The 20,838-nt window shown below is 36.5% G+C and overlaps 1 protein-coding gene across 1 annotated transcript in view; it reads left to right on the forward strand.

The window, feature by feature from the left end:
* Positions 1–20,838, forward strand: part of RNGTT (RNA guanylyltransferase and 5'-phosphatase) — a 202,787-nt gene that overhangs the window by 55,128 nt on the left and 126,821 nt on the right. The window contains exons 10-11 of the mRNA XM_074819582.1: positions 2,193–2,264; positions 18,185–18,349. Of these exons, the coding sequence (XP_074675683.1) occupies positions 2,193–2,264; positions 18,185–18,349 (237 nt within the window). The remainder of the gene's footprint in view (positions 1–2,192; positions 2,265–18,184; positions 18,350–20,838) is intronic.

A 20,838-nucleotide genomic window follows, 5' to 3' on the forward strand; every position in this document is an offset into this window, starting at 1 on the left:
CATAAAATATTGTAATACCAGTCACTGAAATGTTTTCAGGGTTTTGCATGCAAATGCTAGCTTTGCATCAAAGCTGGGGCTTGAATATTCATGCTGAGGAAATGAGTCATTAAACCTTAAATACATGTTCAGTTAAATGTTTTTAAAAAGTGTTTCACCTGCTAATACTATTGAAACTTTAAAGAAATATTGTACCATTCTTTTGTTTCAGTTTTACTTTATTATTCATTTCACCTGAGTACTATCAGGAATTCTGGATGTGGGGGGGTTTCCTTTTTTTTTTTTTTTCCCCCCTGCATTATATCTTTACACAATCTTCCAAGTCTGAACATCATGCCTTCTTTCTCTCTTAGAGTATACCTACTCCATCTGTTCTTGCAGTTAGTTATAAAATTTATTGTCAAAGAAGGCACTGCAGTGTTGCATCTGCTGTTCCTTTGATAGCTTACCTGTACCTTAGCTAAATACTGGAAAGTAACAGAATAGCATTTTATTACATCACTTCTATGTAGACTTTTTGCAAATGTTATTTGATAGTACCTATGACTAGATGATTTTAGAGTTAAGAATAAGATACTGTAATGTTACAAAGGAGTGTTTTTCACTCATTGAATTAATTTTTCTTTTTTTTTTTTTGTTTTTTTAAATGATGTGTAAAGATGTGTAAGGTTGCTTCAGGTAGTCATTCACAACATCTGTGAATGCTGCATTTGGCTGTGAAAGCCCAATCTCCTTCTCAGTATTGTGTTCACAGAAGATGAGATTCCAAAATATTAAGTAGGCAACTTACAATTCCCAGTGTTTTTTGAGAACAACAGGTTCATGTCTTGTAGTTTAAAGTGCTTTGAGCTTTGTGTTTGCTTTAAAATAAATCTATGTTTTTACAACTGCTTGATTATTTTTCAAAGCCAAATGCAATTAAATACTAGGTACAATTCAAGAAGCTTGGTATGTGTACAGACTGAAAGTCAATCTTACATTGAGACTCTTGTTCGGGTTTACTCTGTAGAAGTTATGGATTCTAAGAGAAGTTAAATGGTTGTAAAACATAAAAATGCTACTGACCTAGCAAGAAACAAACTAAACAAAATTAATTTGAGTTGATGTAAAGTTCTCTTTTTGAGTAACTTTTGAGCTCACAGTTTTGGTTTCATCATGTTGACAGTGAAATATTCTCACCTTTTCCAAGTGTTTTATCTTATATGCGTGAATTTGGAATTTTAACTTGATATTGGCAGCAAAAAATCCTTAGCTGATACAACTAACTTACTAGCCAAGAATTGGGTGGGAGGAAGGGAGAAGACTGATTGCAATTTGAGAAGTGAATATTTCAAAGCTTTCTCTGAAAAAGATCTACCAATTGGTTGATTGTTACCATTTTCAATCATGACTAATTTATATGAAACTAAATATTCTTTATTAGTTTATTGAACTAATAAACTATATCTAATTCACATCACAGGAAGCCAGAGTTACAGATGTAAGCACCAGCATGTATGATGTATGTATTTTTATATGTAGCATTAAGTTCAGAAAACGCTTTTGTGTTTGGATGTTGATTGTTAATAGTCTTTCTTCAAGCTGACATACCATTCAAGATGGTTTACCAGTATATATTGAATGTTAACTAATTTCATGTGATACAGAATCTGTGATATTTCCAGTTGAAGGAACCCTACTGTTCAGTCACAATGCAACATTCAAGCAAATTGCAGTTGTCACTGCTGCCTAGGATGCTGTTAATGTGAAAAGATCCAACATGATCATAGAAAATGGATGTTAATGCTTGTTCTGTACTTTCTTGCTGTTGTAATTCTTATTGTAGATGAGATTTCCAAAAGTGCTTGGTTGACTTAGGCTTGCAGTTCTTACTGAGGTTTCTAAAAACTCATTGTTCACTCAAGAAAGGTAGTGATTTCTAAAGCTGTGGGGAAACTAATGTATAAATGTTGCAGATCAGAATGTGGAGCCTTAGTACAGCTTCCTGGCTTCTTACTGAATGCTTCATGAGAGACATTTAAGACTAAAATAATATTTTTATGATCCTGACCTATTGTAAAATCTTTTTTATAATAAAGGTGTGGCCAGTGTTTGATTGCGTCACGCTTACAGGTACGTGCAGTAAGTACAAATGTGTTGAAATTCTTCTATATTCATGAAATAAATGTAAATGTCATCTCTTCTCTTTTAAGGAAATGATCATCGACAAGGTCAATGGACAGGTTGTCCCTCGGTACTTGATATATGACATTATTAAGTTTAATGTAAGTACTTTCAGTTTTATTGCTTTTGTCATTAGTTATGGATTCTCATTTCTATTTTAATCTTATTTGTATAAGACCTTCAGAGTAAATTTAAACACCAAAAGCATTTGGGTATTTTGTAACTCGATAACAAGCAATGCATCAGAATTAAGATTGAAACCAGTCTTATAATAGACGTTGGTTTATTTCCACCTGCACAATAAAAGATGGCAGTTTGAAACAGTTTGCTAAACACTGTTGGGAAATTTCTGATTTCTAGAGCATGTTTGAACTATTTAGGCAGTGAAATTGAGAGGGGATGGAGAAGTTCACCTTTAAGTGGTATATTTGTTACCAGAGCATTACAGTGTTCCTTGTTAGGCTGCTCCATCACCTCTTTCTCAAATTTCTCTTTGAAACCAGGCAACTGGTCCTCTGTTAAGTCCTCAACGGCAGGCTCTCCTGTTTACACTGGCTGTAGGGCAAATATGTAATAAAGAAATACATTGTGAAAGTTATGGAAAAGGAGAAGCCTTTGTTGACAGCTAGGAATATAGTCTTTCTGGTCACAAGAAAGAGCTGTTAAACAGTACATAAAAGGAGAAACTTTTTTTCTTTAAAGCAGCTTTCAAATATGGTGAAGGTTTGAATGTCACCAAAGGGCTCTTGTATGTTATCTTTTATAGATTTTTAAAAATTTATTGTATTTTTTTCTCCAAATTACATGCATTAATTACACTCTGGTATCTGTTAATGCTTCTGGAAAAACAAAATTAGCGTTTCAGTGCTCCTAACAGGACAAACAGTAAACCACAGTGCATGTCATACTTCATAAATTATGGTTGACCCTTCCAGAGTTGATTAAAGTGCTACTCAGCTCGAGTAGGCCACTGCATCAGTGGGAATTACAAATGTAGACATGGGACTAGTCATCAAAAATGACTTTGGTATTCTTACAAGCATAGTCATAGTGTGACTTGGGACAGCTGCTTTTAAAAGTAATAGTTTGTGCAGAATACATGTTAGGTTAGGAATAGAAGATTTTTGTTAACTCATTTTAATTCTGCATCTTGATGATCTTTTCTTTAACCTTTTCTGAAAAATAGGTGTTAGTTTCCTGGATCCCTCCTATGATTAGGACTTTTCAGTAAGCAAAAATTCCTTGTAGACTTCTGAAAAATACCATCTTCTATAACCACTCCTGGTTTTTCATTTTTACTTCACATTTTCTTACCTGTTCCTCCATCTGTGACTCCATGTTTATTTACCTTCATGTCTTTCCTCGTCTCTGCTCTCACTTTGTGTCTAACCTGCCATTTGCTGCTGTTACTCTCCCTTTGAAAAATAAATGTAAGTTAAGTGTACAGTCTCCTTTCCTCAGTTTTGGGATATGCATATACTGGTCCAAGCAAAAGAACACTTTTTGAAAATCATAAGTATTTTGGTGAAACATTTTTTGGGTGAAAGGGTAGGAAACTCTCATTTGTAGCGAAGTGTCCAGACTTAACATGAAGAATCCTACTTGGCAAACAGGAAAAACAATCAGAGGGTTTCCAGCGGATTGTTAAGGTTTGGGAACAGTCTGCTTTTGAACAAAGCTGTAAAAGCTTTAAAGATTGTTTGGGGTTTTTTGTTTGTTTTTTAAATGGACTGGGAATGAGACAGAGGAGTTAGTTACTAAGTAATACTATGTTAATGTCAAGGACAATTTAAGATAATGTTATCAGTATGAGTACAAGCAGGGCTTTAGCTGCAAGAAGTCATTAGCAGTGGTCCTACTACAAAGATAAAAAAGCACAGTGGTTTTTAGGTTAATTTTAGAAGCTTAAGTAGAAAAATGGGCATCCAAGGATGTTTGGCTTGGCAAGAAATGATCAACAGAATTTTATCACTAAGAGAGGTAAATGTATTAAAAACTTGTAATTGGCAAGAAAGGATAAGTTCCTTTTAAGTTGTGTAAGTTAGATTTGTGTAAATTTTCCTAGCAGAGCTTCAAATCAAATAATTACACGAAGCATCAGTCCTGTTTAAAAACAAAACATCCTGCCCCCCCCCCCTTCGTAAACAAACAACCCCCCACTCAAAAAAAAAAAACTCAACCAAAACAACAACAACAAAAAAAAACCCAACCCAAAACAAACCAGCCTGACAGACAAGCTATATGAGGTGCTCTGGAATTTGACATTGCTTCTTTTGATCTTGAAAGTAGTTGTGTCTTCTGAAGGTGAACAGTGGAGTTTACTGTACTCACTGTTCATCATGGAAGTTGCAAGATTTTCAGCATGTCCCCCATCTCATCCTCCACAGTGACTCAGCATACTCTGCTGTTAGAGACGTGACATTGCAGCTGGGGAAATGTGAATACAAACCCTGTTGGTGACCACCTTTGCTCAGGCAAACCTCATGTTTTAGTCAGGTCTAGTGAACTAGAGATATTTTCAGCTGACATTCTCAGATGCTCAACCTGTTTTGCTAGCTAAGTGTTAGACAGTTTTCTGGTTTTGTCAGAATATTTCTTCTGAAATACTGCATTGACAAATTCTGTATTAAGTCCCAAAGACTTATGTGCACTGTTAATACTGGTGAGAATTTGTGTGTTAGGATGACTAGCACTAACAAAAAAATACAGACATTAGTACTAAAATAAGGTAATATATAGTTTGTCAGAATGCACCATGTATTCATAGTAAGATATATGTCAACTTGTGCCCCTCAGAATGACTGTAAATAGTACAGTGAAAGCTGTTAACATGTATACAGAAAAATCATGTAATTAAATTTTGGATCACAGCAAAATAATGTTATATAATTAAAAATTTCCAAATAGCATTTACTTGTAGTATCACTTTGAACTATTCTCAGTATATTTGGCCATTATTGTTGTGCTTCAAAATTGCAGTGTACTCTGTTCTTGTATTTATTTTAGTTCTTCAGTATCTTGCTTTTAGGAGACTAAATAGTGTTAAAATGTGTGTTTGGAAGTGTAGCAGCTGAGACAGGGCAACCTTAACTCTGTTCTATGCCATATTTCTCTGACTTTAAACAAGGGGACATGTAGGACTGAAGACTGATACCTAAATGAAACCCCGAATGCTTAGACTGGCTTCTCTGTGTCTAAGTTAACTAAATACCACGGCCGCTGTTGCCTTTTGTGAGCAGAAATTATAAGAGGGTATGTTTGTTCTTAAAGCTGTGTACTTAAAGTTTCAGCCTAAAAACCAAAGATCCAAAACTGGAAAGAAGAAGGCAAAATAAAAATTGAGTTTCAGTATTGAGACCGACCTATACTGGAGTTCTTAAGGAGAACATGGAAACAATCTATCTTGGCTGTCTCTTTCCATGATAAATTTTGTATTGAATTCTGATGCTTATCACCTGTAGCTGCCGCAAAAGTCAGTCTTCAGTGATGCTGATGGAACCCTCTGACTTAATTTCTTTTAATCACTGTTTCTGTAACATCTAGTTAGCATCCCATCATTTTACAAGAGATGACTATGTCAGGAAAAACAAATGATTCTTCAGGAGATTAAAAAAAGGTTTTCTTTTAATTGTAATTTTCTTCGGTCTGAATCATGATGTTGATTATTATTAATAGCAACTCAAAATATGACTGCTGTCTCATTGCTTTCATCTCACATGCTAAAATCAAACTCATAGAAAGGAAGCTATACGCTAGTGAAGTGAGTCTGCCTTTCGACCTCAACTCTTTGAGGAAACCCAGAGCAATCCCTGCTTTTTCTTTACTGTTTTGCTTGGCTCTTTATAGAAAGAGAAAGTCAAAGTATATAAAATCTGCGTACATGTATACTAATAAATGAAACTGTGCAAAGGGCAGGATCCTGCTACTGAAAGTTTATCCTCTTTTTAAATAGTTAAAATGGTCCCTGGCACACTTTTGGTCTTGGCTGGCTACAGTGCTCTTGAGCAGTTCTCAAGAATAGTTGAAAGTTTAACATTGCTTAGGGACCGTTCTTACCAGGTGTTCGGAGATGTCATCATCCTCTTCTGGAGAGCGAGAGTATGAACGTAGTCAGAGAGCTGGTGGCTTCAAGGGCAGGGATGAGGCCTGTGTAGATGTATCCAGGGTGTCTTCTAGTTCACAGACTTGGGTCTCACCTCTGAAGTTCAGAAAGTGCTGTTTTGTGAAATGTCAGGTATTCTGCTATTGATATGCCTTTAGGGGCTTAGGGCAGAGGACATGAAGGCTCCTTACATTGGAAAGAGAGGGAATAAGGTGGAATAAAAATAGTAGTATATCACAACATACAGCAGAATTTTGTTATGGAAGGTAAAAGAAGATCCAAGAAGCATGAAAACTAGTATGCCACTTCTGCTTGTCTATGGAGAAGATGGCACAGGTACAGGAAAGATGTCGTTATCATGTCAAGTCACATTTGGCATGTGAAATGTTTCTAGAAGTAGAAATCAATTGTAACACAGTTATCTTTCCTTACAACCTAAATGGATATTTTTTTTTCCTAAGACGAATATTTTTTTTCTCATTGAAAAATGACAAAGTATTTCTTAAAAATGCATGTATTTATTTAGCTTCTAATACGCTAATTGAGTTTTTTGTCCTCATTATGTCACTGGTTATGTGCGTCCTCCACACACATGAAATCTGTATTTTTCATACTCCTCTGAACATAAAAGGCTGATGGCACCCAACATTCCGTATGGCGTTTAGTCTTAATGAGTACAGAGCTAAATCCCTGCAATGCCTGTTACTTTTCAGCTTCCTGATTTGTGTCTACATGTAGTTAAATTCATTATTATAGTAACTGTAGCTGTATAGCACTACTTCTTTCACCTGAATGGTGAATAAAAAGTTCAGATTTGCTGGGTGTTTCTAGTGTAACAGAGGAAGCTGACAATAGACTAATTAACAGTCCCAGAAGCAAATACAAGTGAATCCAAATCCCTATTCATCAGAAACAGTCTACAGAAGAACATGTCTAGATTCTCCAGTCATCTTTGAGACAACTTTTTCTGAGAAACCTTGTTTTGAGAGGCTTTTTCTTAGATCATATTCAATAGCTACATGTAGATGTATAGATGCTAAAGTTAAGCAACTGTTTTTTTTTTTCCTCAGTTAAGTAATAAAAAGTAACACTGGCATAACGTAGGATCTAATTAATGCATTCTTAGCAAAGACACTGAAAATGAATAGTACTTTCCTTTCTAACCCTGGCCTTTAAATTTTTAAACTCTAGCCAAGTTTTCATGAGAGCAGATTGCAATGGTAAGAATAGACTGAATGCTTGTAAAAGAATAATTATTTTAATGTTTAGAAAGGAGATAAAATTTTTGTTAAATTTCCTAATACTCTGTGTATTAAATTAAGTCAAGATCCAGATTCCTTTGGTTGTCATTATGCATAACAGTGCTGTAGCTGTTAGGTAAAACTTGTCATGGTAAACAGATATGCTGGTCATAAATCCTGCCCACAGCCAATGTGCTCATTGAATACATGCATGAAAAATTTTTGGTTTAAATCCCTGTAAAATATTACCATGTCTGACTTTTCTATTACAAGCCTCATTTTAAAGTGATGTAAAACTCACAGTACATGCTGTGTCTCATTTATTAGCCTATTAACCTTATCTTAAAAATGTTGTGTGAAAATTTTGAGGACACAATTCAGAGAGCAAGTCTTTAATTGGATCTTTTCTGTTTACAAATGCACCTGGCTGTCAGTCACCCTTCTGCTCTTACTTTTAATTCTGAGGTTATTTCTCAACTGGTACTACCTCAAAGTACAGATTTAAAATGCATTTCATTACTAATAGTACTCTGGGAAATGAGGATACCGTGTATGTGTTTACTCTTGCATCCTTTCTATTATTTCTGATGGAGACGTATCTAACAAGTGCCCAAATGTTTGTAACAGTGCTCTTACTGTGCGTTATGTTCTCAAAATCTGTATATATCACTTCATTCTGTCATGGCTCAGAGGTGTCAGGTAAATGAAATGCAGAGCATCTACTGAATTGTGTCTTGCTTCGCTTTCTGATGTTGCACTGGGAGAGGTGTGTTAAGATCGCTTTCTCTTCCTCCTCCTATTTTTATAATTCAGTTGATTGAGAGCAGGGGCAGTCTGACCAGGTAATGTGTTTTGGTATTCTTTAGGCTATATGAATAGGGTAGCATTACAGAATAGGGAGGGCAACAAAGGGTGGTGGGCTAGGAGAGCTCGTAAGATGGAGAATCAACACGCTAAGGGAGTGATGCTGCAGAAGCTTTCGGGCCTATGGAGATGGATGGACAGAAATGCATCTTAGCTAGTTGTCTTTTTCAGAGTCTTTCGTGCCTTACTCCGCTTCCCTTTTGATTATCTTTTATTCATCATTGAAAACCTGACTTGTGTGTCTGAGCAGCAAAATTTGCAAATCTCCTTATCTATTCTGTAAACTTCCAAACAGATAATTTGTGTTGCTCCTTGTGCTTCAGTAAAGTGCACATGCAACTGAAAAATGGCATTTTTATGCATTTTTACATCCCTCTTTTTGGAACTCTCTTTTGCTATGATGCCTACAAAAAGTAAGTTATTGCTGAAGAGTGATAATTAGTACGTGTTGACCAGGATACCTTTGGTGTTTTTGTATTCTTCATTTTATATTTTTTGTCTAATAAGCTGTTTGTTGTTGGGGAACATTCTTGAGTATTGCAATTAGTTTGAAGGTTGACTGTTTTACTTGCTGGTTAGATTGTGTGAAAAATGTATCTGATTTCTTCCTTTCCCTTGCATCTTGTGAGTTAGGTCCTCCTTTTCCCAACCCAGGGGGCACTATTGATAGCAGCGAAGGTGGTTTGTTTTTCACATTTTCCGAAATAAAGAAGGCTTAATGGAATATTACATAAAAGCAAAGGGAATGTATTAAATTTTGTCATGTCATGTTTTATTCCCCCAAGGTAAATGTTTCCATACCTTAACATGAAGTATGTGTCTCATGAGCACTTTTTTGAATGGCAAATTATCACTAGTATAATTGTCAGGGCAAGAGGCACAAAGCGTTGCTCCTGGGAGAGAGATGGGGGACAAGTAGTTTTCATGGTTTGAGCCCAGAGGGCAACTGAGCACCAGGCAGCCACTTACTCCCCGCTTCCCCCTCAGGAATAGGAATGAGAAAATAAAGCAAAAGGCTCAGGAATTGAGATAAGGACAGAGAGGGATGACAAACCCATTATGGTCACAGGCAACAGACAGACTCATTAGGGGAAGAAAAGGAACATCACTTTAATTCAAACGCTAACAACAAAGCTACTTAACAGAGTAGGACAGTGAGAAGCATTACCACATCTTAAAAACACCTTTCCCGCACCCCTCCCTTCTTCCCTGGCTCAGCTCTGCTCCCGATTTCTCTATTTTCTTCCCACAGCAGTGCAGGGGGCAGGGAACTGGGGGGTGGGGTTGTGGTCAGTTCTGCTGCTCCTTCCTCCTCAGGGGGAGGACTCCTCGCATTCTTCCCCTGCTCCAGCGTGGGGTGCCTCTCATGGGAGACAGTTCTCCACAAGCTTTCTCTGTCATGGGTCTTTCCCACAAGCTGCAGTGCTTCCCGATCTGCTCTGGCGTGGGTCCCTCCTGCATGTTGCAATCCTCCCAGTGCCAAACTACAACAGCAGGGGGGTCCCCTCAGAGTCCCAGCCTTCTTTGAGTGCAGCCACCTGCTTCGTCGTGGGGTTCTCCATGGGCTGCAGGTGAACATCTACCCCACCGTGGACTTCCATGGGCTGCAGTGGGACAGCCTGCCCTTTCACCATGGGCTGCAGGTGAAACTCTGCTCCAGTGTACCTGCCCTGGTTCTCCTCCTTTCTTCCACTGACCTTGGTGTTTGCATAGGTGTTTTCCTTGCAACTCCTCCTCCCAGGTTCCCCTTTTTAAATACGTTATTGCAGAGGCACAGCCACCATTGCTAATTGGCTCGGCCTTGGCCAGAGGTGGGTCTGACTTAGAGCTGGGGGAGCTTTGAGAAGCTTCTCACAGGGGTCACTGCTGTAGCCCTCTCCACTGCTACCAAAAACCCAGCCACACACAAACCCAGCAGAGTAGTTCTCCAAGAGCAGCTTTAGAAGTTACCATGGTATTAAATCCTTTATATTCTTCAGGTGTTCAGGTTCTGTAGGTTTTACTCTTACTTGCTTACTCACATATTACACTTTTTCAGCAAACCATGAAACTTGCTACAAAAATTACAAAGCAAGACCTGAAAGTTTTAAGTTGCATTGTAAATGAAAATAACTCTGAAATATTTCAAACCTTACACGATTTAGAGAATAAAGTCCACATTTTTTTTGTTTGTAGAAGGTCTTTTTAAAGAGCTTTTCTCAGTATTTTTATTGAACAGGTTTCTGCCTCTCACATTTTTAGCCTTAAAAACCCTCACTTTTTATTTGCAATATTTTTTTATCTTGTTGTGCTAGAAACTGTAACATATGATTAAACAGGAAAACTGTCTCCCTCAGCTTGCAGTTTATAACAGTCATTCCCATAGGAACTGCCAAGTGGACTTAAACTCAACTTCTGGCTCAGGCAAATACTCAGATTTCTCAAGAATCTGGCAGTGATCACAACTGAAGTGGAAAGTATGAAAAACTTTACAGTGGGGCAGGTTTTCCAGTTGCATTATCATGTCCAATTTCTTAAGTACTGGGAATGAAGTCTAACACAGGAATTCTTTTCTCCAGTATTTTTCAAAATGGGAAAAACTATAGGCAAAAAGAGAGTATTGGTTGGGGGATATCATATGGAAGTGGTGGGAGTGTGTTCAAATGTTGTCATGTCTTATTTCCCTAACTTGGTTTTAATTCCTCCTTTTCTACGATTAGCCGTAATATTTCATATTTTTAGCTTTTGCCTGGTCTCTTGCCTACCCATCTTTTTCCTGTTCCTAGGAGAGAAGAACTAAAGAAAAAAAATAGTCTGAGATCATCAGAAGGATGTACCAAATCTAAAATATCTGTAATTCAGTATAGGTTTTATGAAGATGAAAGCAGGACCTCTCTAATTTCTTTCCATGACTAATATGTTTGAATAACCTGAATGACTGTTATGGTCTAGGAGAGAGTGTGAAGGCCATATTTTCATCCTTTTTAGAATATTTCTCTTATATAAAAGAAAAATGAAGAAAAATACCACTTTTCTTTTGAAATGACTGTAAGAGTAATGAACCAGTACTTCTTACTCATAAGCTAACCATGCACACAATGAGCTAGATATATTAAAGACAGATTGTGTACTTGAAGTTATAGATCTTCTACAAGTCTTCAGGAGTATAACATCTATTACAAGCAGATGCTTAATTTTTAGTTCTATCGTGGTTCAGAAAAAGTAGGTGGTTCCTTTTCTAAGATAGTATTTGTGTATCAGTGCTGATTGTTACTACATTTTTTTCTCTTTTCTAGTTTTTAGGAGACTTTATACTTGCTGTACTAGGCAGTCTTATTTTAAGTGGTATGAAGTGATTTATATTCTAGAAAAATCAGTGCCACAATCTTTTCAAGTATGAAATGCCCTGAATAATGTCTTTAAGATGTAGGATTTTTCCCACGATTCTTTAATTCACTGGAGTGAATTACACACTTCATCATAAAGACAGCCCTTGAAAAACCCAGCAATAGCTATTTTTATGAAGAGTCAGTGTGAGTATCTGGTAGAAAGGAAGAGAGTGAGGAGAGTAGAAACAAAGAGGAAAATATTGACTGGACCATCTAGTATCTTGCGATTAAGTTAAGGATACCTTGATACTATGTGCAACAACAGCACTAGGAAAAATAATTGGAAAAAACAGAAGCAGTAAAGCCCTGTGTTCGATATTTGGTTTTGCAGATAGCCTAAATTCAGTGGAAAATGAATTATTTAAACTTATATTCCCCTGGGAGAGCCGTGTGCAATCTTTTTGTGTGTAAATATCTGATGATGATGGTGAATCTGTTTTATAGTTATGGATTATTAGAATTATGACTTTTACTTCTGTAATTAAAATGGCAACTTCATATACTCCTCAGATTACTTGAGGGGAGGTAGGCAGTCTAGACAGAACATAATTCCTTTTGGTATTAATCATTTACATTGCAGTAAAATCCCCTTATTGAGTTATGTTTTTGAAGGCTCAGAAGGATTTATAAGGATTATAAAGATCCTAAATGAAGCCACTGTACATGCAATCAAACAATGAATTGGACTGAGTTGTCTGTGCTTCCAAAATAGCAGCTACTAAGCTTTTGGCACCTAACTGGAGTTTTGTTTTCAGAAGAGAAGGCTTAGGTGTTCATCCATGGTGGATGCCTGTTTTCTGTAGGTTGATCACTTTATTGCACAGTGTTAATGGTGAGAATCATAATTCAGTCACTTCGACTGATTGTAAACATGCTGTCTTATGTGCGTTACCATTACATTGGTGAAGCAAACTCATCATCCCCTTGTAGTTATAAGGTTTTATGGTTTTTATATTGAAACTGTATTCTGTTTTGAGCAACACAAGAAGAGGAGTGAGGAAGGGAGCAATATTTGTAGTATAATCTACTTTTTCTGTTTTGATCTTATTTGTTTAGTCACAGTTTTGACAGCCCTGCTGTTTTGTTCAAGTTATGTTTGCTAATAAAAAAAAAAAAGTGTGGAGCTATATTTGTATGTTCTGTTAGGCCTTGATGTTTATGCATGGGCTACGAACTTCTTTCCTTTGTTGATTCATACATACATGAATTTATTTTCAGTGATTTTTTTATTTTTAAGGAAACACAAATAATTTAATACATGTCTTAAGCAACCTTTTTAATAGGTCTGATTCCCCAAACTGTTTTTGTTCTGGCAATATTCCATTGTATAAGATGACAACATATAAATAGTAATTATATTCCCGCATCACGTTGGTTGAATTGTTACAACTGAAACAATATTTCACACGCTGTACCTCATTGATGCCAAGATAAATTTTAGAAACCATTTTGAGACTGCTAAATTCCTTGCCATTACCATATCTGTTTTGAATATTTGAGTGATAAAAGTTAGAAAAAACAAATTTTAAAATGTATTTTCAGATTATGTCTTGATTTTTGCCTTTTAGAAATGAAAAATTTGAGAGTCATAATTCTACAGAATTTTTCATTTTTCTAATACTTTTGATCCTGTTTTAAAAAGGAAACTTCATTGGAAATGAAAAAAACCCCTTTTAGGTGATTGAATATAGTAATAATCTTGTTTAGAGAATGAAAGAGCACCTTAGACTGTTTTTACATAAAGCTATGTGTATCAAAAAAATAGCAGCATTTATAAAACCACAGTCAGAAGAAATATGTGCCAGACCATTAATATAAAATGCAAAGTATTAAACTGCATGGTCTTCAGAAGATGGGAGAACTAATAATGGGCTTTCGTTGGAAATGCAGATGTCAGCTGTGGATGCCTTGAATTGTCAATAATAATGTTAAACACAGGGTAGAATATCAGCCTGAGTTTATTCTTTATTCTTCTCTCAAAATCATTAAAGCTAAGACAGTTGTGACATGTGTTCTGCTATGGCTCAATAAGTGGAGACGTGCGTGGAACGTATATGCATGTATGTGCTGAATTATTCATGTCTAAGGTACTGTTCTGGGGAAGCAAATGGAGTGTGCTTTGCTGGTAGGTAGGCTTTGAACCATATCTCATGGAGGAAGAGAATAAATGGACCACGCTAGTTATCAGCTGCATACACAGGACCAGGCATTACTTTTCTCTTTACTATAGCTGCATGGGAAAAAGCCAGATAAGTATCAAATTTTAAGAGAAAGTACTTTTATGGGATTTAGCACCTACATACTGCATTTTGTTATCTGTACTGCATCCATCTAGATAAAGGACTTTCCCTGTAAGGCTCACTGAATTTACTGACCTGTAGCTACAAGGTCCGCCTCAGAGGCAGGGGAAGGGAGACTTAAACCTGGAGTGCGATGGTAGCTCCTTAGCGGTACCTTTCTCCTTGCAGGGGGAGAGAGGAAACTGAGACAGGGTGTGCAGCAGAAATCCCGTTATCCTCACACACTTGTCTCAGTGATTCCTGCCATCTTCCTGATTGAATGACCTGGAATTTGAGTTGCTCACCAGCCCTTGTAGCCATATCAGCATGGGGTTGTGATTTCAACACGGAGCTCTCTGCGAACTGGGTGGAGGGCAGGAGCCACAGCAGGAGAACAGCCTGACACTTGACCAAATTCAGTCTCTCAGCACCCATCTGGAGGAATGTGATTTTTTTTGTGTTTTTTTGTTGTGGTTTTTAGCTTCTTTCAGCAAATACATTGCCTTCCCCCACCCCCTCAAGCCAATGGTTATTAATTGAGCTGCAGACCCTGTTTTTTAGTATTTTTAATGTTCTTACGTGACTTAACTGTGTATGGGTTCTGTTGAGAAGTTAATTTGAAATAATGTAAGTTTAAATTTAGAAATGTTCAATCCTGGGTAGATTTCAGAGCTCAGTAGAAACCTCATTTTACGTTTTGAGGATGTGTGGAGGATTGTGTTTAAAATCAAAACTATCTCTTGCAAACCTTATACGGCGACCTCTTGGTGAAATGCATGAAGTTTCAACAGGTGAAGGGAATTCAGCCGTTCCAGGAAGAGGTGTCGATTCAATAGATGACTCCTCTCTTGAGTCTTGTCTAAAGTGTGTTGTGCTTTAGGATACATTTTAATTACAGTGAGGGGGAAGGGTAACTTTCTAGCATAGATAGGAAACACATGCAACTTTTTAATTTTGTTTTACCCTTTGCTAACAAACTTACTTCAGGTTAAAAATGTCTAGAAAATGCATTACCATGTAATGCACTCCAGTAACTATGCTGTTAGGCAGTGGTCACCCGCATCCTTTTTAGACAAGTAAAAACTTACATATTGAAAAAAACTCTCAAACATCTGAATGCTTAAATTAATAAAACATCTATGTTGCCTAAAAACATGCTAGTATTTGAAGCCTGGGTTTAGATTATACATGCATCAGTGTCTTGTTTTTGGACAACTTTTAAATGTGTGCTCTATACACTAAATAATCGTTTCCTGTTTTTGTCAAGGTCTGCGAGTTAGTTATTGCAGCCTACGTTACCCTCCTACTTATTTGCTAAAAGCTAGAATTTTACCACGTGAAGGTTTTGGATCTGTCTGGGATAAATACACTGTATATTAGCAACATTTTTTGTAATTATAGCAAGTGTCTAATAACAAAGAAAAAGCCCTCCTCCTCAAATACTGCTTTTATTCAGTATGTCCTTGATTTAAATTCAATGTTATGTTAATTTTCTTATTGTTAATGTCCTGTGCTTTTGTAAGAATGAAATACTCCTTAACTTCTTAGTTTACTTGGCTGAGGAAGAAGTTGCTCGGCAGCATTATCTGTGTTTTCCCATCTCATATAATCTTATGTCAACCTAGCTCTGACCTTTATATGATGGAACCTGTGGTAATATACCCTTCTGCTTAACAAGCTTTGAAATAAAAATATGTGATTGGCAGAGCTGCAGGAAATAATTAGTTCCAAGTAGATGGGAGAAGTGAAAGGATTATTTAAAGGAAAAGAAAGTGATTCAGCTGGTTTATGGTGCATATGAAGTCGTCTCAGCTTTTAATTTAACTATTAAGGGATTGAAATAAATTTAAGTCACCATGCAAAAGCATTTTTGAACGAATCGTTGTAAAGGAGCTATCTAAATAATTTTACTGCTTATTGGAGGCTCAAATATTTGAAACATTAATTAGTTCATTTGCTCTTTCAGACCTACTCATAATACGTGGCTGAGTGGAAAAGCTGCTGTAAGGAAGACAACATGTGCACTAGATCTTGCTGAAATGTACCTAGTGAACAGTTTATGGTGTTCTTTGAAATAAAAATATGTATACACATTTCCCAGGAAAGAATTCTTCAGTCAGTAGTTACAGATGTCAAGATGTGTTTTCTGTGTTTCAAGTAGATATACAAACCAGGACAAGCTCAATCACTGCATAGATGAATTCTCAAGTATGTTGTGCATGGGGAAAGAAAGAAAGAAAGTTTCTCCAGAATTTTGTCTGTGGCACTTAAAAATCTGTAGATCACACAGCTGTGTTCTGCGACAAATGAATAAAGAGTGAGCCACATTCCTGCTCCTTGGATTTTTCTGTACTCTAATTTTCCATTCATTTGAATGGCTCTTTACTAATAACACCTTCATGTATGAAAGGAAGGCAATGCTGAAGGCAAAGTTAACAGCCAGATAGGCTTTCTTCTTCACAAGCATGCATCAATGACCAGAGATCAGGAGACATTTCACCCATGTTACCACTGGCTTTGTGTGGGAGTGTGTTCCCCCCCAAGTGATGCTGGCATATAGTTTCACATAGATTGAAACTGAGTCCTGAAAGAAAGTGGTTGTGAATTACATGTTGTATAGGAGCAGTGCAGAGTTCTTAAAGCTGTTGCAATGAACAATTGAGGACTTCTGATAGAGGTCTAGTATGGATCTAGGGAAGAAATGTAAGAGAAACTTAATGCCCCTCTGGGAGCATGAAATGCAGAGGATTCTGGTGGAAGCCAGGATGAGTTTGGAGAGAACTTGATTAAACTTACGTAGGTCTAAAATTGGCATTCTGTTTTTCTCCTAATTCAGATATCTCTTCAGATAACTATTCATTCTATCTCTTACCTTTGTATGCCCCATCAGAAGGTCATTTTGCCATTTATTTCCTTTGCATTCATTCAGATTGACCAGTTCATGTTCTCTTTGTGCATTAGAAGGGGGCTTTTTTCCTCTTAGATTCTCTTCCCATTTGTCTTCTGGCTGTGTTTAGTACTGGAAATATCTGGTTGCTGGTTCTCCTGCTCATCTGTACCATGGCCATTGATTATTTGAGTCCCAGTTTCCTGTGCTCATTGCTTTCAATTTTTGAAAAATTCTGGTTTTGAAGCCAGAGCTCTCTGAGCTTATTCTCTCTGGACCACGAAAGGGATAATTTTTGAAAATTATTTTTTGTGTGAATGGGGTGACAAAATGAGGGATGATCTCATGTAAATAACTTCCAGTGCTGTATCATGCTTGTAACAATGCAAATCTATCGTTTTGTGCCTTATTGCTATGAAAGTGGCACATCTGATTGAAACTAACTTTAGAATTCATAAGTTGCCAGTTGCTTATTTTCTCTTAGTGATATCCACAGCGTGTTCTCCTCACTATCTAAGGCTCAAAATATAATAAATTCCATTACAAGCAATTATTAATCTCACAGATGCGAATTTTGAATGATCATACTGATCTGGTGCAATGCACCAAATGTATAAAGAGCAACGTAAAGCTGCTGTTTTATTTCAGATCTTGAAAGAGCAGAGTGTGCTACTGAGACCTAAAGAAGGACTTTTACTACCGTTTTGTGACTGAGCCATCACATATCTTGCAGGTTTTTGCAGCCAGTGTTTATTGGCACATTTTCCAACTGCATCTATATTTTTCTTTTTTCTGTGACAGAAAAGCAAACATTTACATAATTAATGCTTCTTTCAAGGCATCAATATGATACCTTTAAAGCAATGAGGTTACTTAACTGTAAATTGCATTGTGGCGTTGTCATTAAAAGTATTATGAACAAAATGAGCTAAATGACTTCAGAGGAAAATTCTGTGGAAACGTATGTAACTGTTATATCCAGAACTATCATTAGGGAATATTTGAATTATTTTGCTTAACTTTAAAGGTATTTAGGTATTTAACTCACATATGCTTGAATACAAATTACAGGTTTTTATCTTTTGATGAACTTTGATTTGATTAAACCTCTTACAGCCTGAGACAAATACTTGAAAACCAAGTATTTAGCAAAAACATGTAGTGATTTGAGAATATTTTAATGTGTCTGTATGATTCTAGATAATGTGTAAGGAAAACTTAGACTGTTCAGATAATTTGGTAAATGTTTGGTTTTAATACTGATTTTTGTAACTTGGCAGGGACAGCCTGTTGGAGACTGTGATTTCAATGTTCGACTTGCATGCATAGAGAAAGAGATTATATTTCCACGACATGAAAAGATGAAAAATGGTCTTATTGACAAAGCACAGGAACCATTCAGTGTTCGAAACAAACCATTTTTTGACATCTACACTTCAAGAAAGGTAAACTTGATTTCAGTTGTTTATGTTGTGGCGCTGAAGGCAGCAAAGCTGTGTTGGGTATAGGTTTTCCCCTCAGCTTTTTTAGCAGAACTTCCAGCAAGTTCCTTTGCTAACCAAATGTTCAGCAGTGCTTGGGGGCAGATGGACAGTTTGGGATACTGTGAAAAATGGTTTTAAGCTACCTATTCCTTGTGAATTACTATTTTTCCATATTTATTTTGCCTTTACTTTGGCAAAACCTGGTTCTTTAGTTTTGTAATGTTGAATGATCATGTAGAAGTTAATAGCTTTAGGTCTAAAATGTCTCTGAGCTCAAGGGACTGTCTGAGCGCTATGTTGTTTACACTATCCTCATTCGTAGGTAAGAATATAATGTTCTTTTTACTTCCAGTTCCCATTTAGCTATAGTCTTAAGAATCATGAGTTGTGCTTGAACTCCCCCTTCATGTTCAGCAGTGATTACTAAGAGCCCATTCTAGTTAATGTCTCCACGTTTTATTTATTAAAATGCTGCCCTAGGTCTTCTGAGGTAATGCATATGATTTGCAAATATATGTATGAGTTCTTGTCTTTCACTACACTCTTTTCTTCAGTACAGACATATCCTAATGTTCTGTAAAATACTTTTATTCTCTTCTGTGAATTAAATGGCGCCTGGATAATACTTTCTTCTAGAGGAACCTGTTTTTCTCAGCACTGCTGTTAGAAGTAGTCCCGTGTCTCATCAACAGAGCAATGAACATCAAATTGTCAGCTTCCATTTGCTTTTGTCATTTCCCTGATCCTGTAGCAAGTAATGAGTCTCACCCCAAGAGGAGCAGTAATGGTATTTTGGCTAACCCTGAGTGGCTGAAAAATAAATAAGGAGATAAGGCACAAGCTGGACTTTCAAAAAAAACCTGGCAGAGAGTAGCAGTCTTTGGAAAGTTTAAGTCCCGAACAATTCTATGAGAAGTTTGTGTGGATAAAGCACTATAAATGTTTTGATTGCTTCTCTGTATTTATGTTGTTGCATTTTTGGCTTGTCTATTTAAGATCAGCATTGTAAATTTTTCATAGGGGGAAAAAGGCTGTCTAGGACACAAAATTTTGAGCTTGAAATTAAAAGAAACTGGAACAAAAAGAATACATCTTAAAAAGTATTTCTTACATAAATTTGTAGTTTCTTAAAGTGTTCTGAAGTTGCAGGTTATTTAACCTTGGTCAAAAATCCCAGGAAGAACATGGCTGGAAGCATTACTAGAAAAACGTCTAGGTAAAATACATCTGTAAACAAGTCTCATGCTTGTTAAATCTAATTGCCAGCACATGACTATTGAAATGATTCTCTCCTTCCCAAAACTTAGGAAATTAAAATTATGCTCAATGGCTTTCTTTTTCCTGTCTAAAGGAGATTTCTGAATTGTCCACAGGCATTCCAATGTATTGGATTTTAACAGTTCTGACTGTGGCACTTTTTAAAATCAGCAATGAAATGATGCTATTTACTGGTCTTTCTCTGTCTTTCTTAAAGCTCTGAGCATAAACCCTTTAAGACAGTGACTGTCTTATTACCCAGCAGTAAAGCAAATATGTTGGTGAAGGGAAAAAAAATTACAGCTAGAATTTGTTTCGCAACAGACTTTTAATTGCTTTTGACATTAATGCTTGGACAATATTTCTTTAATTTGTCCTTGTCTTTGCCACTGGCTTTGCTTCACTTGTGAATTATGGAATGAAGCCGTTATCTTGCCAATTTTCTTCATTTTTGTGAAGAATGTTCATGTATGCAGCAGTTGGAGATACACACAGAGAGCAAGAGGAGTGGAGTTACTGGCAGTGCAGAGCAAATAGCCAGTGTTATTTTTCTCTTATTTTAATAATTTCAAACATTTATGATTTATCTACTCTGTGCATGTATTAGATCAAATTGGTAGGAAAATAAAGTAAGAGTAATAGCCTGGGTTTTATCAAACTATATGTTTCGAAAGTTTATTTTTTTAACTAGGCCTCTTTTGTCAGTTAACTTGCCCGCTGGTTAGAGTGAGTAAAAGTCAATGGTTGGTTTGCACTACAGTTGTATAGCACATTTTCTTTCTCTGAGGGATTCCTCAGCAACCTGTTCTAGTGGAAGGTGTCCCTGCACATGGCAGGGGTGTTGGAACTAGGTGATCTTTCAAGGACCCTTCCAAACAAAACCATTCTATGATTCTATTATAGATTCAAAATATATTTCAAATCTTCATCTGCTCAGAAGATTAGTATTCATAAAAATATATTCTCAAAAGAATAATATTCATACTAAGAATTACTGTTGCTCTTATTTACCTCAAAAATATATTTATTGTTTCATTACTTCTGTGAACTTGATGAGTGTGTTTCCTGTAACACTTCCTTAGGATAATGATGCAGGGATTATATCTTGATATTCATGACAACTTTGTGAACAGAATTTTTTATTATATGTGGTCAGAATAGACAATTCTTTTGAAGCATTGCCCTATTCTGAA

Source organism: Strix aluco, chromosome 3 (genome assembly GCF_031877795.1).
Source record: "Strix aluco isolate bStrAlu1 chromosome 3, bStrAlu1.hap1, whole genome shotgun sequence".
Classification (NCBI taxonomy): Eukaryota; Metazoa; Chordata; class Aves; order Strigiformes; family Strigidae; genus Strix; species Strix aluco.